The sequence below is a fragment of the Phyllostomus hastatus genome, unplaced genomic scaffold (assembly GCF_019186645.2).
Source record: "Phyllostomus hastatus isolate PE091 unplaced genomic scaffold, TTU_PhHast_1.1 phas_scaffold_501, whole genome shotgun sequence".
In the NCBI taxonomy this organism is placed as follows: Eukaryota; Metazoa; Chordata; class Mammalia; order Chiroptera; family Phyllostomidae; genus Phyllostomus; species Phyllostomus hastatus.
Genome location: NW_025334033.1, coordinates 49641240 through 49663169, shown reverse-complemented (window position 1 = coordinate 49663169; position 21930 = coordinate 49641240). Strand labels below are relative to the sequence as shown.

Below are 21930 nucleotides of genomic sequence, written 5' to 3'. Positions count from 1 at the left end.
TTCACTTTGCCCTTGCAAACACTTCATCTTCCTTTTTGGCATTTATTTGGGTCCTTTGCTGTCTTTTAGGTTACTGTAGCTGAGAAAAGGCGGCCAAACACTATAATAATTCTTCCTTGTTTTTTGGCCGATGACACACAATTTTTCTACACTGGGACAGTTCTGTGGCCCAGCGAACTCTAGGAAATGTGTGCCTGTGGTCAGAACTGGAGAGAAGCCCACGCAGCTCCCAGTCCACGGCCCCGCTCTGCATCTGGCTTAGAGACAAGCCCCTTTCCCAGGTCTCGGTGTCTTGGTCCCAGCTTCACAAGGGTGAAGTGGGCGTTAGTCAGTGTCTGTGGTGGTTCTGAATGAAAGACTGAGTGTGAGGGGTTTGTAACCTCCGAGGTAATTAGGAGGGAACAGTGACTTGCTCACTTCCGACCACTTGGAAAGGTGGATTGGTTCTCTCTGAGGTTTCCCGTGGTGAGGACTGACTGGTGCGGGCTGGTCCAAGAAAGTTGCAGGTGAGTTCCCTCTTCCTGCTGTGGAACCTGTAAGAAATAAGCCGGCAGTGAGGGCATCTTAGAGAGGCAAGTGGGGCTTTCTTTCTAAGGAAGGCAAGCGTGGCCAGACCACAGGGCTGTGTGCTGAGGACCTCACGTTGTACCTTTCCTTTCGCCAGGCATTGAGTGACCGCTTCAGCGGCGAGATCCCCGATGACCAGATGGCACACAGCTCCTTTTTTCCAGATGAGTACTTCACCTGCTCCTCCTTGTGCCTCAGCTGTGGGTAAGTGAGGCCAGCCACCTCTCCATCTTGGGGAGGGAGACTCAGAACAGTGCATGCAGATCACCTGGGGTCTGGGTACATTAGAGGGTCTGATTTACGGGTGGGGTGGGGCCTGAGATGGCGATTTCCAAGTCCCCAGGTGTTGCTGGTGGCTGGGGAACCACACTGTGAGGTTGTAGGGGGTTCCAGGACAGATGCTTATGAAGAATCCCCTGAAGATTTCAACCTAGTTGTGATGTGACATTGACTGGCTTCTGGTTTGGGCGGTTTTTACTAGAGAATACTTCAGGCTTCAGGTTGCCGGGTTTTTTATGTTTCTCCAACCAGGGCTTTCAATCATAGTTATTCCATTTCTCCAACTAATATTCGATACCCCCAGTGTGCAAAGCACTGCGGCCTCTATCAGTCCTTGTTGGTTCCTTTCACTGTGAGGGCAAACGCTTAGAATTATCCAGGGAGCTTTCAAAATTATCGAGGCCTGGGCCCTATCCCCGGGGGGGCTGATTTAATGGATCGGGGTGGGGCATTGATATTGGTATATTTAAAAGGCTCTGGAGATTATTCTGATGTGAACCCTGAGTTGAGGACATTGCATTAGGGCAGTGCTTCTCAAACTTCAGTATGTGTACTCGTCACTTTGTGGTTTTGTTAAAATGCAGATTCTGGATCAGCAGGTCTGGGTGAGACTCTGCATTTCTGACACGCTTCTGAGTGATGCCTGTGATGCTGGTCTGGGGAGCAGAGCAGCGACCCCCCAAGTGTAGCGTGCTTCGGGGAAAGCTGGGGGATGAGTTAAAGCAGATTGTTGGGCCTTGCCCGCCCCCACAGGTTGATTTAGTAGGTCTGATGTTGGGCCTGAGAACTTGCATTTCTGATAAGTTTTCAGGTGATGCTGATGTTGCCAGTAGGGGACCACACTTTGAGAATCACTGGGTTAATTTGAGCTGTTGATGGTTCTTAAATCACAGTTTGGTGACTTGTCAGGTGAAGCCCAGGGGATTTAAATGCAGAGTGTCATAGTTGGTTGCAGTTTCCATGTTGTATAGACACTCACTCCCCGCCCTCCTACCCCCTCACCAGTGTATTGTCCTTGTTCACATTAGGCCACTGTCCGGGTCCTCCACATTTGCCTTCTATGGGAGGAGACACCTGAGCCTTTTCTGTGAATGTGATGAGTAGCCTTTTTGCATTGAACCCTGTAGGCCACTTGCCAGGCTCTGAACTTGTAAAAAGGACTTGGGCCTTGAATTCTACAGTGAAGATTGGGAGAAGCTAAGGATTATCTTGGAAAGATAACATGGGATGACCCTCTAACCGACTAAGCCACCCCACCAGGGCTGTTTGGGTTTTTTAATTCCCTGAGAGCCATTCAGGATAAATCTCTTGTCAAGCTGATGATCTTCTGGCTCCTCTATTCCTGTGGAGGGCCTGGTGGTTTTTCTGAGAAGCGTTTCCTCACTCCTCTTTTTCTCCTCATATACGAGCAATAATTGCTCCGCCTTTGTCATGATGTCGATTGCAAGCGTAAGAGAAGCACGTGGGTTTCCGAGACAGACGGCCCTCTCTGTGCCCCATGTCTGGGGCCTACTTAATAACCAGGGTCTGGCCTTGGCCCTGTGTCTGGCTCAGGGTCAGAGTCTCCTGCGTAAGTCGCTTGGCTTCTTTGGCCACTTCATTGTCAGCTTTTGGGCTTCACTCAGGGCTGGATGTAAGAACAGCATGAATCATGGGAAAGAAGGAGTACCTCACGAAGCCAAGAGCCGCTGCAGTTACTCCCACCAGTATGACAACCGAGTTTACACCTGCAAGGTGAGTCCTCCCAGCTTCCCCCTGCTTCAGCGCCTGGCTTGCTGGTCACGCCCTCCTTTTGGGAAGACCGGCTGGGGCACCCTTGCTGCATTTCAAAGTATCTGACATTCAAATTGAATATCTCTGGAACTTCTCCCCAGCTCTGACCAAAGGAACTCACATGTCTTTGTTGCTGGGGCCTCATGGTTTTTAGGGTTGTTTTTTTTTAAGCTTATTTTCCCCTCCTTCTCTTGAACTTGTATGCAGGAGTTCTGTCTATTGATTCTTTGTTCTCCTTAAGAATGGAAGTGCTTCTCAGGAATCCCGTTTTGATTCCTTCTGTCTGTGACAGGTGTATAGTTTACAGCTCAGTTTTGGGGCCCAGGATGGGTATACATTCAATTCATGACCGTTCGGGGTGCTGGCTTCTTTACAGAAATGAACTTTCTTATGATGGGCTTGATTTAGGGTCAGTAAACCTTTAGCTGGTGTGGTTTGCGGGGCGTGGGGGCTGCACCGGGACGTGAAGAGGCCATGGGGCTGGTGTGCAGAGAAGAAGCTGGCAGAGTGCTCCATGTTTCAGGCCTGCTATGAGAGAGGCAAGGAAGTCAGCGTAGTACCCAAGACATCTGCTTCCACCGACTCCCCCTGGATGGGTCTTGCAAAATATGCCTGGTCTGGGTGAGTTTATACGACGTAGCTAAGGGTTGTTTGGTGTGTTCGTCTCCCGAGGCGCCTGGCTGGGTAATAGTATCTATTTGCATTCCTTGTAGGTATGTGATCGAATGTCCTAACTGCGGCGTGGTCTATCGTAGCCGGCAATACTGGTTTGGGAACCAAGATCCTGTGGATACGGTGGTGCGGACAGAGATTGTGCATGTGTGGCCTGGAGTAAGAGCAGCTTTATTTATTCTTCTTTCTCCTGCATCATTCAGTTATTCATGTGTGTGGGAAAGTGGAACTTATTTAGAATTAAGGTTAACTATGAGTTTCATATGTTGGTGGCTTAGGAAGGCATGATCTGGAGAGCCTTTCTTGTTTAGGTTGTTATTTTCATTCTTTCTGCATAAATATTAGAAGCACAGTTTTGACTAAATGAAAAATTGATCTAAGCCCTGGCTGGTGTAGCTCAGTGGATTGAGCGCGGGCTGGGAACCAAAGTATCCCAGGTTCGATTCCCAGCCAGGGTACATGACTGGGTTGCAGGCCATGACCCCCAGCAACCGCACATTGATGTTTCTCTCTCTCTCGCTCTCTCCCCCTTCCCTCTCTAAAAAATAAATAAATAAAATATTAAAAAAAAATTGATCTATAGTTATAATGCTTTAGCAAATAAAACTTCACTTTTTCATAGTCTTCTCACTCATTTTCCATATGCATATGTTTGTATAGATGCAGTTATAATTTTATGTGCTATTTATCTGCCTGTTTTTTCTACCACAATTCTATTTCCACATTGCTTCTACTTTTCATGATTCTCATTCGTAGTCACTGTGTAACATTCTATCCAATGTTATAGTTTGATTCCCCATTCCCTTTTTAAATGTTCACAATGTTATTTTGAGGTTCTTTTATTAAAGAAAATGCTATAGTGACCATCTTTAGGTAAGAAAGGCATTTCTTTGTTTTGGACATTTTCTCGGCATATACTCTAAGAAGTGGGATTGCTATAGACCTTTACTAATAGAAAAACTATTACTATAGTTTTTTTATTTGACTTTTGAATTCAAGATGTTAGAAAAGCAAATCTGTGGACAAGGCATTGATATTTTGCTTTCATCCTGCATGAAACCACAAGTCACATTTGGAATCACCCATCAATCACAACACATCCAAAATATTTTTTTTTAAGATTTTATTTATTTATTTTTAGAGAGAGAAGGCGGCGGGGGGGGAGAGAGAGAGAGAGAGAGAGAGAGAGAAACAGAAACAGAAACATCAATGTGCGGTTGCTGGGGGTTATAGCCTGCAACCCAGGAATGTACCCTGGCTGGGAATCGAACCTGGGACACTTTGGTTCCCAGCCTGTGCTCAATCCACTGAGCTACGCCAGCCAGGTCCAAAATCTTTTTTTTTTTTTGTCATGGAAAAAAGCTGAGCAATTTTCTCTAAGGGATTTATTTTACTCGGTGATATCCCTCTTGCCGGGTGATTCCTAAAGCCCTGGTCAGCCTGAAAGGCCTACCTGCAGACCCAACTGTGAGTTTTCCTGGGTCCTTCGGGTGCCGTGAAACTGACGACTTCCTTGCTGTTCTGTTCCTCTTCTTTCTGGTCTCCAGCCCCACTGAAATCTGTTCCTGCAGTGTGGTCTCGCTTCTGGAGCAGACACCATTGACAGGATGGTCCAGGCCATTCTGTTCTGTGGATTTAATGTGGCCTCACTCTAGTATCACTTGCTCACAAAGTGTTTTATTACTGTTCTTTATTTATTTGCTTATTTATTAAAGATTTCATTTATTTATTTTTGGAGAGAGGGGTAAGGAGAGGGAAAGAGAGGGAGAGAAACATCATTGTGTGGCTGCCTCTTGAGTGCCCCCTACCCAGGACCTGGCCCTCAACCCAGCCATGAGCCCTGACTGGGATTTGCTCCTGTGACCCTTTGGTTCACAGGCCAGTGCTCAATCCACCAAGCCACACCAGCCAGGGCTGTCTTTTGTTTTTTGATTGGCATTAGTTCTTTCTTGTAAGAGTTAACATCTCTATGGCAAGATAGTTTATAGTCCAAGCAAACAGTAATGCTATAGTTTACTTTTAGGCTGTACCCCTCATTGTCTTTGGACTTAGGGAAATACATGTTCCTCCCTTTCCATTCATTCATTCATTCATTTGTTATTTCAACATAAGTTGTTGAATATCGTATGCTCAGAATTGAACTACATACTTGGAAAAAGTACAAAAATGAAAAAGGTTATTATTTTCCAAGAGTTTCCAGTCTCATATGTCAAGTCCACAGATACTGCACTTACCCGTAGAACTAGGAGTCCTGGAGATGTACAGGTATTAGAGGAACTGAGCGGAAGGGCTTCTAACCCAGCCTGGGGCAGGGGGCTTCCTGCAGGAGGTGCCATTTTTACACAAGTACCTCTTGGATTGTTCAAGGTCTGTTCAGAAAAGTCCAGCCATTGTTAATATAATGAGAACGGTTTGTGCAACATCCATGTAACCTTGCAGCCAAGGGGTGTGGACTGGAATGTATGTGCATGAACAATGAGGGCTTCACTGTACTAGTCAGTGGGGTGGTAGATGCTGTTGAGTGAGCATGTGTACTGTATGGCTGTCACATTCAAAATGAGCAAGTAGAGCAATGAATCTGCATCAGATTTTGTGTTAAGCCTGAACATTCATCCATGGAAACTGTTCAAATGACTTAGAAGCCTGCAGCTATGGGCAACTGATGATGGGCAGCTTTATCATGACAGCATGTCCACTCATGCATCACGTCTCGTGCAGAGTTTTTTGGCAAAACATCAAATCACCCAGGTGACTCACCCTGCGACTTCTGGCTCTTCCCAAAACTAAAATCATCTTTGAAAGTGATGAGATTTCAGACCGTCAAGATTCAGGAAAATATGACAGGGCAGCTGATGGTGATTGGGAGAACTATGTGAGGTCCCAGGGTTCCTGCTTTGAAGGGGACTGAGGTGTCATTATCCTGTGTACAGTGTTTCTTATATCTTGTATCTTCTTCAATAAATGTCTCTATTTTTCATATTACATGGCTGGATACCTTCTGGACAGACCTTGTTTAGCTTGCTTATGAGCAAAGTAAGTTCTGAATTGAACAGTTGTGCACCAAGCCTTGTGGTCACCTTGAAGAGAATAAGTCAGCACACTCGTTGGTGTGGTGTTGCCTAGAAGCCCGAGGGATTCCTGGTCTGTCCCCATTTTTCTTTGCCAGGGGTTTGTGGTTCTGAGTTGGCCGTGACGAGTGTGCAACTCACCCGACACCCCTGTCCCTTTTCCCTTTGACTCCCTGCACTCAGAGCATGATGGGAGCCTGCATTCTCATTTCAGACCGATGGATTTCTGAAGGACAACAACAATGCTGCCCAGCGCCTTTTGGACGGGGTGAACTTCATGGCCCAGTCGGTGTCGGAGCTCAGCCTGGGGCCCACCAAGGCTGTGACCTCCTGGCTGACAGACCAGATAGCCCCGGCCTACTGGAGGCCCAACTCCCAGATCCTGGTACGTGTGGCGGGACGCTCTGCATCCCTGACACGGCCCATTTCGCTCGGCCGTGCCGCCCTGTCCCGAGCTTGCTCTGGGGGGGAGGCGTGGGGTTTCCCACCCTGTCAGGGTAGCTCCCAGAGTATTGGAAAAGGGGGTTACTTGGAGGCAGCCGGTGTCCTCTTTGCCGGCTGATTTCCCTTTGCGTTATCCTGCAAGTATTTTCTTTGTGGTAGATTTTAGTTTTCTTGCCAATCATTATTGATCAGATGTGTAAGGTCAGATCAGATGTGATCAGAATCTGGAGGAAAGGGACCTTTAGAGATCATTTAGGGTCATCCGTGGCTCGATTCATAAGCCTCTACAGCGCCCACAGCAAAGGAGCACCCAGCTTTGGCCCAAATTCTGTGTGACCGGGAATTCTCGTTCCTTACTAGCTTCCCAGAGGTTCTTTGGAGAAGCCATTAGAAAACAAAGTCTCATTTTCCTTCTGGCTACAGTTAGCTCCTCTGAGAACCCTGTGACTCAGCCAAATGATTTGAGAGCCTTTCCAGGCACTTCTTGGAAGAAAATGATCGTCACAGCTGTGCCTCACAGTGGGGGCATTCCACGTGGCTGGAGGTTTTAGGGTCCCTGCATGAGGACCATTCAGGATGGGCCCGGGGTCCCCCCGTGGGTTTCGGTAACGTTCTCAGCGGAGCAGACACAAATTCTACCTGCCTCTGTTTGTTTTGGGCTTGGAACAGAGCTGCAGCAAGTGTGCTGCGTCCTTTAAAGATAACGACACCAAGCACCACTGCCGGGCCTGCGGGGAGGGCTTCTGTGACGGCTGCTCATCCAAGACCCGGCCCGTGCCCGAGCGGGGCTGGGGCCCCGTGCCCGTGCGGGTGTGCGACAACTGCTACGAAGCCAGGAATGTCCAGTTAGGTAACGTGGGGCCTGGGTGCTGCGAGGGTGGGGCGGGGACCCTCTCTCCTGGGCACTGGGTGTTGGGAACTGGACTGCCAAACGCCCAACCCTGCCCCTAACTGCATCACTCTTCTGAGAGCATTTGCTCCCTTGGTCTTGCCTAGTCATTCTGAGTCCTGGGGGTGCTAGTCCGTGGTAGGGGGGCCGGGGAGGAGGTCACTCCTATCCTGTGGTTACCACACAGGGCTTAGACTGACTTTTCTTCTTAGAGAAGGTTCTAGGTCATGCTCCTGGAACCTTTCTGCTTTCCTTTAAAGGAAGGCTGAGGTAAAGGACTAACAGATGTCACCCAGTTTTAGAACCTGGGCTGACCTAACCTGACCCATAGCCCAGACTTGTGACCACTGCAGGACAGACAGCTCAGTGGTACCCTGGCAGAAGAATCCAGGAGTGCTCTGCCATTGCCCTCTGACTTTTCCATTTGGGACGTGACTAAGAGCTGATGGCTTTTCCTTTATTGTTGTCTACAGATGTTACTGAGGTACAGGCGGATGAGGAAGGCGGGACGCTGATTGCTCGGAAGGTGGGCGAGGCTGTGCAGAACACTCTGGGAGCCGTGGTGACAGCCATTGACATACCGCTAGGTGGGCCTGGCAGCGCGTCTCCTGAGTGCAGTGTCCATGGGGATGAAAGGCTGCAGGGTGTCCCGGGTTGTCATTTTGTCAAAGGCTGGCAGAGCTAGGTTGAGCTGGACAGCAGGCAGTTGACTGAAAAGTGATTGACACTCACTTACTTCTGCAGAATGCCTTAGTGGTTTCGTGTTTATTTCTGGAGGCCATTCTCTCATACCACTGGTTGCTGCATAACAAACTGTCTGAAAACATTAAGGCTTCAAACAACCGCCATTTCACCATGTCTCACAACTTTAAGTCTGGAAGGTAATTCTTCTGCTTCCAGTAGCAGTTACCACCTGATGTTCCAGTACAGCAGCGGGACTGGCCTTGAGGGTCCCAGCCACCCCAACTTACATGCTGGGCCTTGGCAGGGATGCCTGGAAGGCTGAGCTCAGCAGACCCTCCCTCTCTCTCCATGTATTCTCCAGGCCCTTTGTGTGGTTTCTTCGGTGTAGCTGGACTTCTTTACCTGGTGGCTCAGAGCTCTAAGAGCTGATACTCTAAGAGACAAGTAGAAGCTGCCAGTCTCTGCTAAGGCCCAGGCCCGGAAACCAGCGCTACTGTAGTCTTCTGTAGGCACAGATCCGGCCTGGGTTTGGGAGAGGGGGCAGGAGTGTCAGCAAATGTGTGGCTGTCTTTAATCTGCCACACCAGCCAAGCTGTCACTCACTTAGATTTAAGTTAGCCACTCGCCTTTGGTTGTGAGGGGCACTTGTAACCAAGATGGGAAGAGAAACCCACCAGTGTGTGGAGGGCTTAGGCAGGGTTGTCGGGGCCTGGGGTAAGTTGACCCTTTGTAGAGAAGAGACCAAGGACCCCTGGGCAGATGATAATCAGAATTGGTGCAGATTTAATTACTGTGGCTCACAAAATGAGCTTTTGACTCCAGGGTGCGGGAAGAGATGGATTTGCCCAGGCTTGAAGCACAGGTTACAGCTGCACTCACAGGTGCCTGGGCGAGGCATGGTCTGCCCTTGGCGCAGAGAGCCTGCCAGCCGTGCTCACCAAGTGCTCCCCTGCTGTCGGGTCCCAGGCCAGTGCATTAGACACGTTATTTCTTATGATCCCCATAACAGCTCTTGAAGGTGGGCTGTGGAAGATGAGCAGGCCGAGGCACCCAGGAGAACCTCTGTAACCCTGTGTGGCTGCTGATTGGCTGGTGCTCGATGGAACTGGGGTTTGAACGAAGACCTGTCCTGACTCCACAGTCCAACTTCTTGTCGTTACTCCAGTGGTTCTCAACGCAGTTGCACCTTTGGGTCACTTGGAGAGCTTGACAGACATGCAGATTTCAGTGTCTGCATCCCAGCCCTGAAGACTTTGGCCTGGGTGGCACGGGGGAGAGCAGGCATCTGTCTGTTGCAAATGTCCATAGGTGGTCCTGGGTGCGGTCGGATTGCGAGCAAGCGGAGGGTCCGAGGGTGCCTGCCTGCACAGCGGGACTCGGGGTGTTGGGTGCCGTGTGTCCCGCCCATCATGGTTCCCTCCCTGCCACAGGTCTGGTCAAGGATGCGGCCAGGCCGGCGTACTGGGTGCCCGACCATGAGATCCTGCACTGCCACAACTGCCGGAAGGAGTTCAGCATCAAGCTGTCCAAGCACCACTGCCGGGCCTGCGGACAGGGCTTCTGCGACGAGTGCTCCCATGACCGCCGGGCCGTCCCTTCCCGAGGCTGGGACCATCCTGTCCGAGTCTGCTTCAACTGCAATAAAAAGCCGGGTGACCTTTAACCCTAGCTCCCTCTCCAAGTCCTTCACAACTCCTTAGGTTCTCAGGGTTAGAAACAGAAGTCTCGCTGAGGTAGGCCCTCCTCCCGGTCACCTGTTGTGGTGTGTAGGCCCTCTGCTCATCCTGGCGCCTTTCCCGCAGCGTGGGGCAGGGCAGACGGCAGGCTGGGGTGCGCCTGGCGGCAGGCCCGGAGGCATCAACCCTTCAGGGCTGGGGCCTGAGCAGCTTATAAAATCTGTTGCATTTATTTCAGTTAAAAATAATAAAAATATATATACCCACATAGACAGATGAAAAGACATGGAGTATGTTCAGGCTGTTGCTGGCTGCAGAGACTCACTGCAGTCTGTCCCCAGCACAGGGGTCAGGCGACAGTGGCAGCAGGTCTTCCCCGTAAAACCGAGCCAGGTACAAAGCCGCTGTGTTGCTGGTCCCCTTCTCTTCTCTCCCAAGCCTTTGAGGCCTCTCCTTTCCTTGCCTTTTCCCTTCACGCCTCCTGGTTGCCTGAGCAAGTGAGTTTCCCAGGTGCTTGCTTGGAATCGCCTGAAAGGGGTCTGCCCTGGCCCTCCAGGGTGGGCCCCAGCCCTTGGCCTCAGCCTGTCTCAGAGACGACTCAACTTAGCGTGCAGGTCACCGGAGTGGGTGGAGGGCGAGGGATAGGGTCCTCAGCCCCGAGGAGTCCCAGTGCGGGCGGTGTAACACGCTCGTACCTGGGGAGAGCCTGGGAGGAAGCGGGCCTCCCCCTGCTTGCTGCTGCTTCTGTCCGCTCCCACCCGGCTTTCCCGAAGGTCCACCCTGCTCCTGAACAGAGCACCTGCTTCCCTCCCCTCCGACCCGACCCGCTCAGGCCCATCATCTGCTTCTGAGTGTTGCACTAGGATTTTTATTGCTCATTTTGAAGTGTCTTAATTCTTTGTTCCCAGACACGTGACCCCTCTAGCTTATTGGAGGGGCGATCATGAGAAATCTTCCAGGGAAACAGAGCACAGAATGGACTGTTAGTTGTTTTTTGTTTTGGGTTTTTTTTTTTTTTAGTATATATAAATATTACAACAGATCACTAAGAAAAAAATTCTCTCTGGTCCTTGCAAGAGGAAGTCAAATGGACTTTTGTTTCTCATTAAGAGCTGGGACATCCACATCTATCGTGACTGGAAAGAGACTCTTCTGCTGAAATCCTGTCGTCATGGTGGATTTTATCTTCAGTGGCCAAAAACGAAGAATCAAATGGCGACATAGTTCTTGACGGAACTGGTGGTGGGTGGGTGGGTGAGCTTCAGGGAGGTCCTTGGCCGTCACACCCTGCGCGGGTGTCCATGTGACGTGGGCCTGGGACGCGTGGGTCCTCAGACCTGCCCCTTCCCCCACGGCCCAACCCCGACCGAGGCCCTCCTCCAGTACTGTGTGTCATCAAATCCGCCGTTATAAAGGAACCCTCCTGCTGATCGCGTGCTGTGCTGACTCTCCTTTCACTCCATTTGTGAGTCCTGCTCCCTCCCTCTAGGTGAAGGGGAGTAGCTGGTGGCTTTCAGAGCAGAAGCCGAGTGAGGCGCGCCTCTAGGGTGGTGGTCATGTCTTACCCGTCAGCTCCTCAGGTTATTGCTCTGACGAGAAGTTCAAGAGCACGGCCAGAGACCACAAAACCATCATCACGGGGGTTTCGACCTCATGCCAGCAGGCTCTTTTCCCCCGGCTCAGTCTGCTGACTTGGACCAGGAACCTTGCGGATATTCCTTAAGAGTGTGTTCAAACTGATGACCAGAGAGCCCCTTCTCGTGGCTAGAGCGCTCCACACGTGCTCACTGACCACGCTGTTTTCCTGCACTGGCTGAGCTTTCCACGGAGGCTGTGAGACCCGGTGTGGTGGTGGTGGGGAGGGGTGTTCAGGGCCGCGGCACAGGCCGAGCCCTGCCGGCCTGGCCCCAGGAGGGCAGCCTGTGTTGGGTGCTGTGTGGTGCAGCCGCAGCAGCTGCTTGACAACTTGTGCTGTCAGGGTTTCACTCTGGTAGCTGTGGGTCCCAGTCCCTGGGGAGTCCTCTCTCACAGTAGAAGAGGCTGTTCCTAGGGACCGATGGAGACCCTGGGAGAAGTTTCTACCGTTTTATGTCAGTCCCCTGCCCTGCTTTGTCTGTTCAGTTCCTGTGTCTGTCCTCCACTGTGTCTTCGTTCTTGCGGCCACTGAGACTCTGGTCTTTGTCCCTTCCCTTCTCTTTTCCTGTTCCTGGTCCCTTTTGTTTTTATCTTCTCTCCTTCTTGGGTACGCAGAGCAGAGTGGGGAGGGCTGGGGGAGGAGCGATGTATGTGGGGTGTCTCGTTTTAGACCTGGCTGTCTGTCCCGCGGCTGTGCGGGGGCACCCCGAGCTCGTGAGTCTGCCTGGCCGCAGGGAGGATGCGGGACAGTATTGTGAACTTCTGCCTCACACTAGTCAGACCAACAGGAAAGGGAGGGAGCCCAGTGTCAGTAACAAAAGGGTCTCTCTTCTTGTTCTACCTGTCCAACTTGGGCCTGAACTAAATAGCAGGTGGAAAACAGCTAAATACAGGATGAAAACAAAGGCTTACCCATGGAACCGCCATGCATACACATGTCAGCTTGATTAAAGTTCTGAAACTCGGCCTATACTCAACCAGCACCCAGAAGAAACAACACAACTATACCCCAAGAGCTCCTGGTCCCTTCTCCCACCAGGAGTACCCACCATCCTGACATCTAACAGCACAAATTACACCCCTGCCCCCCCCCCCTTTAGGGAGATGCTGCATAAAGGTTTTTCATTGATTTTATTTTTTATTTTTAGATTTTATTTATTTTTAGAGATGGGAAGGGAGGGAGAAAGAAACATCAGAGAAACATCAATGTGTGGTTGTCTCTTGCATGGCCCCCACAGGGGACCTGGCCCACAACCCAGGCATGTGCCCTGACTGGGAATTGAACCTGCAACCCTTTGGCTCACAGCCCGTGCTCAATCCACTGAGCTACACCAGCCAGGGCGGTTTTTCATTAATTTAGAGAGAGAGAAACATCAGTTTGTTGTTCCACTTATTCATTCATTGATTGATTCTTGCATGTGCCCTGACCAGGGATCAAACCCACAACCTTGGTGTATTGGGGTGATGCTCTGACCAACTCAGCTACCCAGTTAGGGCATGTCCTAATAACTTCTTTCTGGTTTAAGAGACTTGCTCATACACAGGTGGAGGAGATCGTTGTTGAGCATATCTGAGAACTGTGACCAAAGATTTCAGCTCCTGGCTGAGAACTAAGTGGTCTAAATAGTGGGTCCCAGTGGGATCCTTACACGTCTATTGGGTTTAACTCTGCTGGTTTCAATTGTCTGGGGATCGGAAAGGTAAAAGAATATTTAGGATTTCTGTTATATGGCAGGCACTGGGCTAGGAGGGCTACATAGTACCTGGTTCCCACCACCCCACTGGAAGGCTGGTAGTAGTGCCGTGTTTTATAGCCAGACTCTGGCTCAGAGAGGCTCAGAAGCCCCTGGTCGACTGGCAAATGAGAACCAAAGCTGGGGTTTAAGGAGTCAGACTGAAAGGCTCCAGAGTGATGCCTCTGTCCTTTGCCACTCCCACACCAACTGCCTTTGGTACTGAAATGTAGAGTTTCTGGTATTTTCTCTACCCCCCACCCTCAGGTTGTAAATTACCCTGCATTTCCAGATAAGATATGGTCAGTATCTTTTGCTGAAAAGGAGAGTTTTAACAAATCAAGGTACCTGCTACTATTGTATCAGGAAGGTCTTAGCTTTATATCTGACCATTTTTCCATTGTCCTCAGAGGTTCTTATGGTAAGTGACAGTAGTACTTTTACTAAAAACAACAGGGAAGCTGGTTTAGAGATGAGGCAAGTTTGTCCAGCTTGTAACATTGGAGTTAAGCTTCTAACTGTTAATGGTAATTTTGCAACCATATTTGCATTTTAAATTTCAGCACTACCACTGATTGGGAAGAAAATCAAACCTACAACAGCAGCCCATTGACTTTATTGCTAATGGAGTTGGTTTCAGTTACTGAACAGCGGTCCCCAACCTCATTGGTGCCAGGAACTGGTTTTATGGCAGTTTTTCCACGGACTGGACTGGTGGCAGTGGGCAGGGGTGGGGGTGGCTTTACAGCCTGCCACCAGATGCAGCTTAATTGTCACTCGCCACTCACTGATAGGATTTTGATGAGAGTCTGCAAGCAATTGATTTGTTATGGTCTCTCTGCAGTCAAACCTGTCTGCCACTGATAATCGGTATTTGCATCCGCTCCCCAGTGCCAGCATCACCACCTCTGCTCCGCCTCGTAAGGATCAGGCGTTAGATTCTCACAAGGAGAGCGCACCTTGGATCCCTCGCATGTGCAGGTCACAGTAGGGTTCGACTATCTGCTGCTGATCTGACGGGAGGCGGAGCTCAGGTGGTAATGCGAGTGATGGGGAGCGGCTGCAAACACAGATGAAGCTTTGCTTGTTCACCTGCTGCCCACCTTCTGCTGTGTGACCCAGTTCCTAACGGTCCGTGGCCTGGGGTTGGGGACCCTTGCCATACAAAACATGAGCTCTATGTTGAGTTAGAGCCAGTGCTATTTTTGTACCTAGGAAACGCACAGGTTTATGAGCCCATGGGGTAGAGGGGCTTCTGGGGTGAGAGAACCTGAAATTAGGGGTATGCTCATATGACCAGGGCCATCTCTAACTGCCATTTGCAGAAAGTGGTATGTTTTTCTGCCTTTTGTGGGACTTTTGGTGGAGCCCACCAATATGTGAAGCTAATACCGAGCAGTTTCATCTACCACCATGGTTTTGACGGCCTGAGTCTCTCTCCAGGGCTCCGGCTCCATCCCGAGACAAGACCGTCGATGTCCTTTAGACACTCACTCAGCCCAAAGGGGCTCCCGGGGAACCGCGGCACCACGGATCTGGCTGCCCTGGGCGGGGCTCTTGGCGGCACTGGCACCTTTGTGCCTTTCCTCAGCTGTGGCCCCTGCGGAGGATGTCTTCTGTGCCCTGGCATAGCTGTTTTCATCCAACTAATGCCGAGAAGGCAAGCAGGGCAGTGTGGGCAAAGGCAGGGTGACCAGGCCGGAAGCCATCTGTAGGAGACAGGTGGCCGGTTTTAGGAGGAAGAGGGGGGAAACTATGTTGAACCGAAGCTGAGCAGACCTTAAACTTCCCGGGTCAAAGTAAAAATCCCATCTCCTCCAACACAACGGGTCTTCAAGCGATTCTTGGACTTGCTGGCTCTGCCACTTCTTAGCAGAAGGCCTTGGGCAAATTGCTTCCATTTTTTTCTTCAGTACATTAGAATGACCATCACCCACTTTATAGGGCTGTAAGACATGAAGGGAATAATCCTGACACGGTTGTTTATTCAAAATACTGAGTGTCTAGGTGTGGCAAGCACTGGGAGACTCAGGTTCCTGGAGGTGCCTGTGAGGGTGAGACTTCGCAGTTGGACTCTTCAGAGGAGGGAGAGGACAGGGGGAGGTCTGAGCAGACACCAGAGGAGGGCGGACCTTGAAACGTCTGTGTCCTGAGAGCCCCAGGTGGGAGGTGGCAATTGGGTGGCAGGATGAGGCTTATGCGATCAAATCTCAAAGGCCACACGTTCTACTCTGAGGCCCAGGAAGCTGTGGAAGGCAGGGGCCTCACCACAAGGTCATTCCCGTGGCAGTGGCCAGGCAGTGAACGGCCCGGAGGAGCAGGTGTACAGGAGTGGTCCAGGGGGCTTCACCAACACATGCAAGTGAGGAAATGGAGGAGGAAGAAACTGAGTTTAGCCTGCAGTTATTTTTGGAGGTGATGGTTTGATGGACTGAGACCAGGACGAATGTAGGGCTGACCGGGCAGTAGGGCTAACGTGGTCTCAGAGGGCACCTCCGGGCACACCGAGGATTCCGAGTACCCTCCAGAGCGTGCTGGGCCGGCTGAACTCTAGGGAGGTTACACAGCAAGACGGCACGCGGGGCAGGTGTTTGTTCATCTGTGGGCATTTTTGGTAATCAATGTGCTGTTGTCCTCCATCTCTGTTTAGAAGGGTAGGAGCATGCGAACACCAGGCCAGGTAACAGAGGGTTTATTATAGCCCAGTGCTGCCGCCACCATTGCCTGCTCATTCTCTGCCTTTCCCAGTCACCGGGGAACAGGGCAAAGTGCCCTAGTCGACCCGCAAGTGAAAATGCTTCAAGACTGTGCAAACGTACTAATCTTTGGGACACTGTTAACGAGCCAACAGACCAAAATGCTTACCAACTTCTCAGCTAAGTCTAACCACTTTTCATACAACCTAGACCAAATGTTAGGAGTCATGACTGCTAACCAGAGATCAAGAACAAATCACTAAATTGAACTTAGGGGTTTTGAGACTTGGCTGGTGTGGCTCGATAGATTGGACCACCAGTCTGTGAAGCAAGGGGTCACAGGTTCGATTCCCAGTCAGGGGACATGCCTGGATTGCGGGCCAGGTCCCCAGTAGGGAGCATGTGAAAGGCAACCACACATTGATGTTTCTCTTCCTCTCTTTCTCCCTCTCTCTAAAAATACATGAAAAAGTTATACAGGGATAGGGCCATACTTGTCAGAACTTACCCGGTAGCCTCTTGAGTGGTCAGGATGTCTACACTGTTTTGGGAGAGAGCAAAGTTGGACAGTGTGTCCAACCAAGGGCTCTCGGTGCCAATGAATTGGCACAGGAACTGTGGAGAAAGCTCAGCAATTTTAAATTGTAGGTGCTATAATGAACAAACTTGTGTACTGTTAATAACTTAGATCTTGAGGGGATGAGCATATGGGTGGATGTTAGGGTCATGGTCTGGCACTATGCTTGCTTGTGCGCTTGGGCAGGGGCATGTCACCAAGTTAACCCAAGAGACTGCAGTGAGTGGCCACCTGGACCCTTCAAATGTAGATTTTTCCTGGGACTGATGTACAGGTCAGTATGACAGGGTTGCCGAGATACAGGAACAAATCTAAATGATTCCACAGGTAAGAATTAGCAAGCTTCTTACCCACTGGTGCCAGAAAAACTCATTTACCCAGTGATTGTGTGTCATGCAACGTTAGCATTGCCTGTTTACACTTGCACCAGGCCACTTCCCGGTTTTTCCACAGCACTGGTGTAACACACAGCTATTGTCAGTGACTGGAGGGGCATGAAAATAGATGTGACCTCAAGTCTTCCAGTTCCAAGTCCCACCCAGCTCTGCACTTAACAAGGTCTGTGATCAGAGGCAAGTCATTCGATACCTGTGCCCAGGGTTCTCTGCCTGGAAAATGATGCTAACCTGTGTGTTACTACTACTGCCCTGTCTCTCTTGTGGGTTGTTACAAGGATCAAATCCGTTAAGACAGGGGAAAGTCCTTTATAAAATATGAGGCACTAAAAATATTACAACATGTAGCTCATTTATCAGATGACCAATCCTTTTTTTTTTTCTTGATTTGCTTCTCTGTACATTAAATTGTATTAGTTTGAGTTCTGGCAGGAAACAGACATAACGCTCAAGGGGGGAACTGAAGAGAGTTTAACTGGTGAAGCATTCTGGGCTAGCAGCAGTGAGGAGCAATTACAGCTGTATGTCTGCAGGGACACATGGAAAGAAGTTACTGAAACCTAGAGAGAGCTGTGTTCCACCGGAAGCTGCGGCCTTAGGTGGAGGAACTCAACCACAGCCCCCACAGCCCAGCAGGAGGTGAGCCGGGGACTAACAATCCCACCTCTGCTCTGCCTGAACCCACGGGGGGGCGGGCCTGGAGAGCCACTGAGGCAGTCCAGAGGTCGCCTTGGGGAACACACAGAGCAGGTGGAGAGGGCACACAGGTGGGCCTGGAGGGGCAAATGGAAGCTCCTTGGCAAAGCCACTAAGGCCAGTCCCAGTGTCTACCCTTTTTATTTTCCTCACCCAAGATTTAAGCTGACAGTATAGTAGCGGGTCTGTTCCTGCAGCAGCCAAGCATCGGGTCTCCTGAATCATTAAAATCGATGTACCATCCCACAGTTCTTTCAGTTTATTGTCTGGTAGAAAGACAACTCTTTAACACTTGGTACAAACATCTGACAAACTGCTTCTCTTAACACTGTAAGAAGTCAAAGCCAATTTTCTTGGAGAGGGGGCCCTTGAATCTGACATTCAAGTCACTGTGAGGGAAACAGGAGATGCTCTACCTAACATTTTGGAAGGTGCCTCAACAAAAGGCAAGCCTGCTTAAAACCTCTAGCATCTAAAAAGATCCATCCTTCTGTCCAATGCCTGTGAGTGATAATGGAAGGATCCCAAAGGTCTCCCGAGAGTATGAGAAGGCTCGTTTGATGACACCAAACTCCAGCCTTGGATCTTGCTCTAGGAACTCAGATGACTCCCCTGTTCCTCTTCTCTCCAGTGGCTTTTGTGCGTACAGATGATGCCTCTGTACCCCGGCCACTCTGACAGTCTCACCCGGTCTCATCGCTCAGCTTCTTGAAAGGGCTTTTGGTGAAAAAAGCTTTAATTTAGTTATTGCCAACCTTCAGCCCTTAGAAAAGGCTTTTTTTTTTAAAAATAAAAGTGGGGGAAGGGATTAGTCTAAGGAATTCAACAAAAGGAAACAGGTACCTTTTATGAAAAGGACTTTCAAGCTCTCTGAGCCCACAACTTAAGTTTAGTAAAGTGTCTCCACATAACACACAGCACCTTCTTCCTCCGCAGCAGCTGGATGGATGGGGTCTGTGCACACAGAGCACCCATTTAAAATGCCTTCACTGGCAGCAGCAATTATGGCAGAAGTAAGGCTACTTTTTACTCCCTTAAGTCAAGTCCACAGTCCTCCAGGCTGTGCCCTGCAGAATCAGCTGTAGGAGAAACAGTAGAGGTCTTGCTGGACAGCCATGAGCAGCCCCGGCGCCCCCCGGGGGCCCCCGAGCCGAGAAGAGAAGGCCACACTGGGAATGTTGGCCCTGGAGGTGGGGTGTGGCGAGGGTATGGTTCTGAGCAGCTGGGCGTCGTGGAGGCTCCAGATTCTGGTGTAGCAGTCCTGGCCCACTGCAAGGGAGGGAAGAACGTGGCAGGTTAGTGAGCGAACGCAGAGAACTTGTGTGCGCGTGGATGTGGACCCACAGGGGCGGTGTTAGGGGACCAGCCTTCAGTTCCTTTACAGTGACCTTGATTTCTTTTCTCGGCATGCTCTGGTGGAAATGCAAGTACAAGGGACAGGGAACCCAAGCCTTTCCATGGAAGTTGCCCCATGGGATAAGGTCACACTGAATGCTGACCTGGTGAATAGGTGTAAACCCTACAACCAAGTCTCCCAAGCTACTGTGTTTTATTGCACCTAACTAGCCTCTTACCAAAATGATGTTTGTCCACTGATGTGGATGTTTAAACTGCTGCTTACTGCCCTGGCTGGTGTGGCTCAGTGGACTGAGTGAACCGAAGTGTCGCTGGTTCGATTCCCAGCTAAGGCTAATGCCTGGGTTGTGAGCCAGGTCTCGAGTGGGGAGTGTGTGAGAGGCAACTGATTGATGTTTCTCTCACACATTGAAGTTTCTCTCCCTTTCTTTCTCCCTCCCTCCCTTCTCTCCAAATATAAAATCTTTAAGCTGCTGCCTACTAATGTCCAACTCCGTGTCCCCTCCAGTCTCCCCAACCCCAATAGCCCAGAACCCTTTATCCTGCTGTTTTAGAGCAATTTCTCCCTCTGTTGCTGAAGATGCTGGGGGCCCTTGGGATAGAATTTGATGACCAGAGTCTTCCCTGCCTCAGTACCTGCCACCACGATTCCTTCTTCTTCGTGCACGTGCAGGGGCAGGAGGGCGTACTCGTTCACGTGACCTTCGTACTGCTTTACACACTTAGTGGTCCTCAGGTCCCACAGCTTGATCTGTAGGCAGACGCACAAGGGTTATTAAGGAGGGTCCAGCAGGCACACTGGGGAACCTCGGGCACAGAGGCCAGGGAGGGCGAGGTGGTCTCCAAGGGCCTCTTTGGGTTAGGAAAAGCTACACCTCAAATGCCTGAGGCCCTGAGTCCATCAAAAGCACCAGAACCAGCTTCGGGGCTGTCTAAACCAGACTGGGCTCCCAGTGGGCAACAGAGCAGCTGCCCTGCACAGCTCACAACCTGCTTGCGCTCTAGCCGCCCTTCCATCCTGCTGTCTGGCACGAGGGTCTCTTCTGCCGAGTCCCTCCACCTGACAGACCACTGGGCCACCGGCTCTGACGGCTTGAGAAAGGCAGTGCTGCCCTACCGTTCCAGCCATGTCGGATGCCATCAGGCATTTCTCTTCTTGGAGGATCTGCACAGATGTCACTGCTGAGTGGTGGAACAGGCGGGTGGTCTTCCAGTTCTTGCCCTCGTTTCGACAACGCATATCAATGGCAAAGATCTCCCCGGAGCGACAGCCATTAAACAGCAAAGGAGTCTATGGACAGAGGGACAGCTTGGCACCTCCCTCTAAGGGTGGGAGGGGCATGCCCTCCAGAACACCCCCCACCCATCTCAGCCCTCCTGGGTCAGAGTTTGAGCCTCAGTGGAGTTGGGGGGGTTCCTTAGGAAAGAGAAAAAGAACTGGACCCCGTGTGTCCCCAGGGTCCTCCCCACGGGCTGCACTGGCCCCTCAGGCCTCACTCTGGAGCCCAGGTGATGGTGCCCGCCTCCACCACGGCTGCTCTGAGAAGCTGGGGTGAGGGGTGTGGAGTAGGAGAGGTCAGAGGTCCAGGTAAGGCAGGGGGTCCCAAACAGAGAGGGAAGATGGCTGAGGAAACCCAAACTGATGAACTTGGTGCTGATTGCTGGAAACAGGTCGGCACACTCCCGCAGCCGGTTTAGAGAAAGATGGCGTTTTCTGTGGGACAAGCCTTTGACTTGTATTGATGACGAGAATTTTGATTTTTAGGTTTATAAAATGTGTAACTTAAAAGCTGAGTATGAAACTATTTGGTGCTATGAACTGGAACTTAATTTCTACATTAACAAAACGGTCCTACTGGCCTGTCCAAGTACTACTTGAGAATTGCTCACAGCTCATTTAAACAGGAAGTCGTTTCAAGCCAGTTTGACAAGGACTGTCTGCATCAGCCACCTTTCCCTAGTGCAGACACACTCAAGTCACCCGTTAACCCTTTCCGCCGCCCTTGTTTCCCTGTCAAAGGGGGAGGAGGACCAGATGCCACACGGGAATCCAATTTCAATCCAGCAAAATTGCCACTCTTGGGGAACTTCATATTCCCAACCCAGCCTACCATGACAGCAAACTGCTGGGCCAAAACGTCACTGCTGGTCCCAAATGACAGCCGGTGTCCCGTCACCACATTGGTCACCAGGACCCACCGGGACAAGCCTGACAGAGGCAGAGATGGGGTGGAGAGACAAATGTCACTTGTAGTCTGGGGGGAGGGACTGCTGGACAGGGGCGTTAAAGGTCTGAGAAAGCCATTCCTCTGAGGACCTGTGGGGGCGGCCACGGCTCACCTGTACTGAAGCAGTTGTTGGCCTGCGAGTTCATGGACCACGCACAGGACCAGGCCCCGGGGATCCGGAAACTGCAGAGCATGCCGGGGCGGTCCCCTGCTGAGAGAGGCAGCGAATGTCAAGCATGGCTGCACTCTGGGGACAGCGACCACCAGATCTGGGAACCTCCAGGAATAGCTGCTTGCTGGGGGTCTAGACCTTGGCTCCATTCTGGGCTTTGTGGTAGCAAAAAGCTGAGGCACTCAGCGGGGGTCCCCAGTTCTGAAGTGGTAATTCTGAGAGTGAATACATAAATCTTTGCTGACATCCCAGGAGAAATACTAAAATATTCACGGCTACCAGGGAGGCAGTATGGTGTCACAGGTAAGAGGGCTTCAGTCCCAGGTGACACTATTAGATGCTTAACTTCAAGCAAAACATTTTTAAAAATAAACTCATTGATAAAACATA

General features: G+C 50.7%; 2 protein-coding genes across 5 annotated transcripts in view; one reads left to right on the top strand and one right to left on the bottom strand.

Moving 5' to 3' along the window:
• The window catches only part of ZFYVE1 (zinc finger FYVE-type containing 1), a 46738-nt gene extending 35265 nt beyond the window's left edge, over window positions 1-11473 (top strand). The window contains exons 5-12 of the mRNA XM_045823088.1: window positions 665-771; window positions 2472-2580; window positions 3143-3240; window positions 3333-3450; window positions 6574-6744; window positions 7473-7653; window positions 8166-8279; window positions 9807-11473. Of these exons, the coding sequence (XP_045679044.1) occupies window positions 665-771; window positions 2472-2580; window positions 3143-3240; window positions 3333-3450; window positions 6574-6744; window positions 7473-7653; window positions 8166-8279; window positions 9807-10039 (1131 nt within the window). The 3' untranslated portion in view covers window positions 10040-11473. The remainder of the gene's footprint in view (window positions 1-664; window positions 772-2471; window positions 2581-3142; window positions 3241-3332; window positions 3451-6573; window positions 6745-7472; window positions 7654-8165; window positions 8280-9806) is intronic.
• A 5987-nt stretch (window positions 11474-17460) lies between these two features.
• Window positions 17461-21930, bottom strand: part of DCAF4 (DDB1 and CUL4 associated factor 4) — a 23076-nt gene continuing 18606 nt past the window's right edge. The window contains exons 10-15 of one of the 4 annotated variants that reach the window (XR_006783787.1): window positions 21481-21579; window positions 21252-21349; window positions 20258-20431; window positions 19777-19891; window positions 18628-19053; window positions 17462-18501 (exon numbers count right to left, since the gene is read on the bottom strand). Coding sequence is in view for 3 of the 4 variants with exons in the window: in XM_045823092.1 (XP_045679048.1) it covers window positions 18860-19053; window positions 19777-19891; window positions 20258-20431; window positions 21252-21349; window positions 21481-21579 (680 nt within the window). In the remaining variant the exon portion in view is untranslated. Of the gene's footprint in view, window positions 19054-19776; window positions 19892-20257; window positions 20432-21251; window positions 21350-21480; window positions 21580-21930 lie in introns of all 4 variants that reach the window. The other 3 variants (XM_045823092.1, XM_045823090.1, XM_045823091.1) reach the window with 3 other exon arrangements.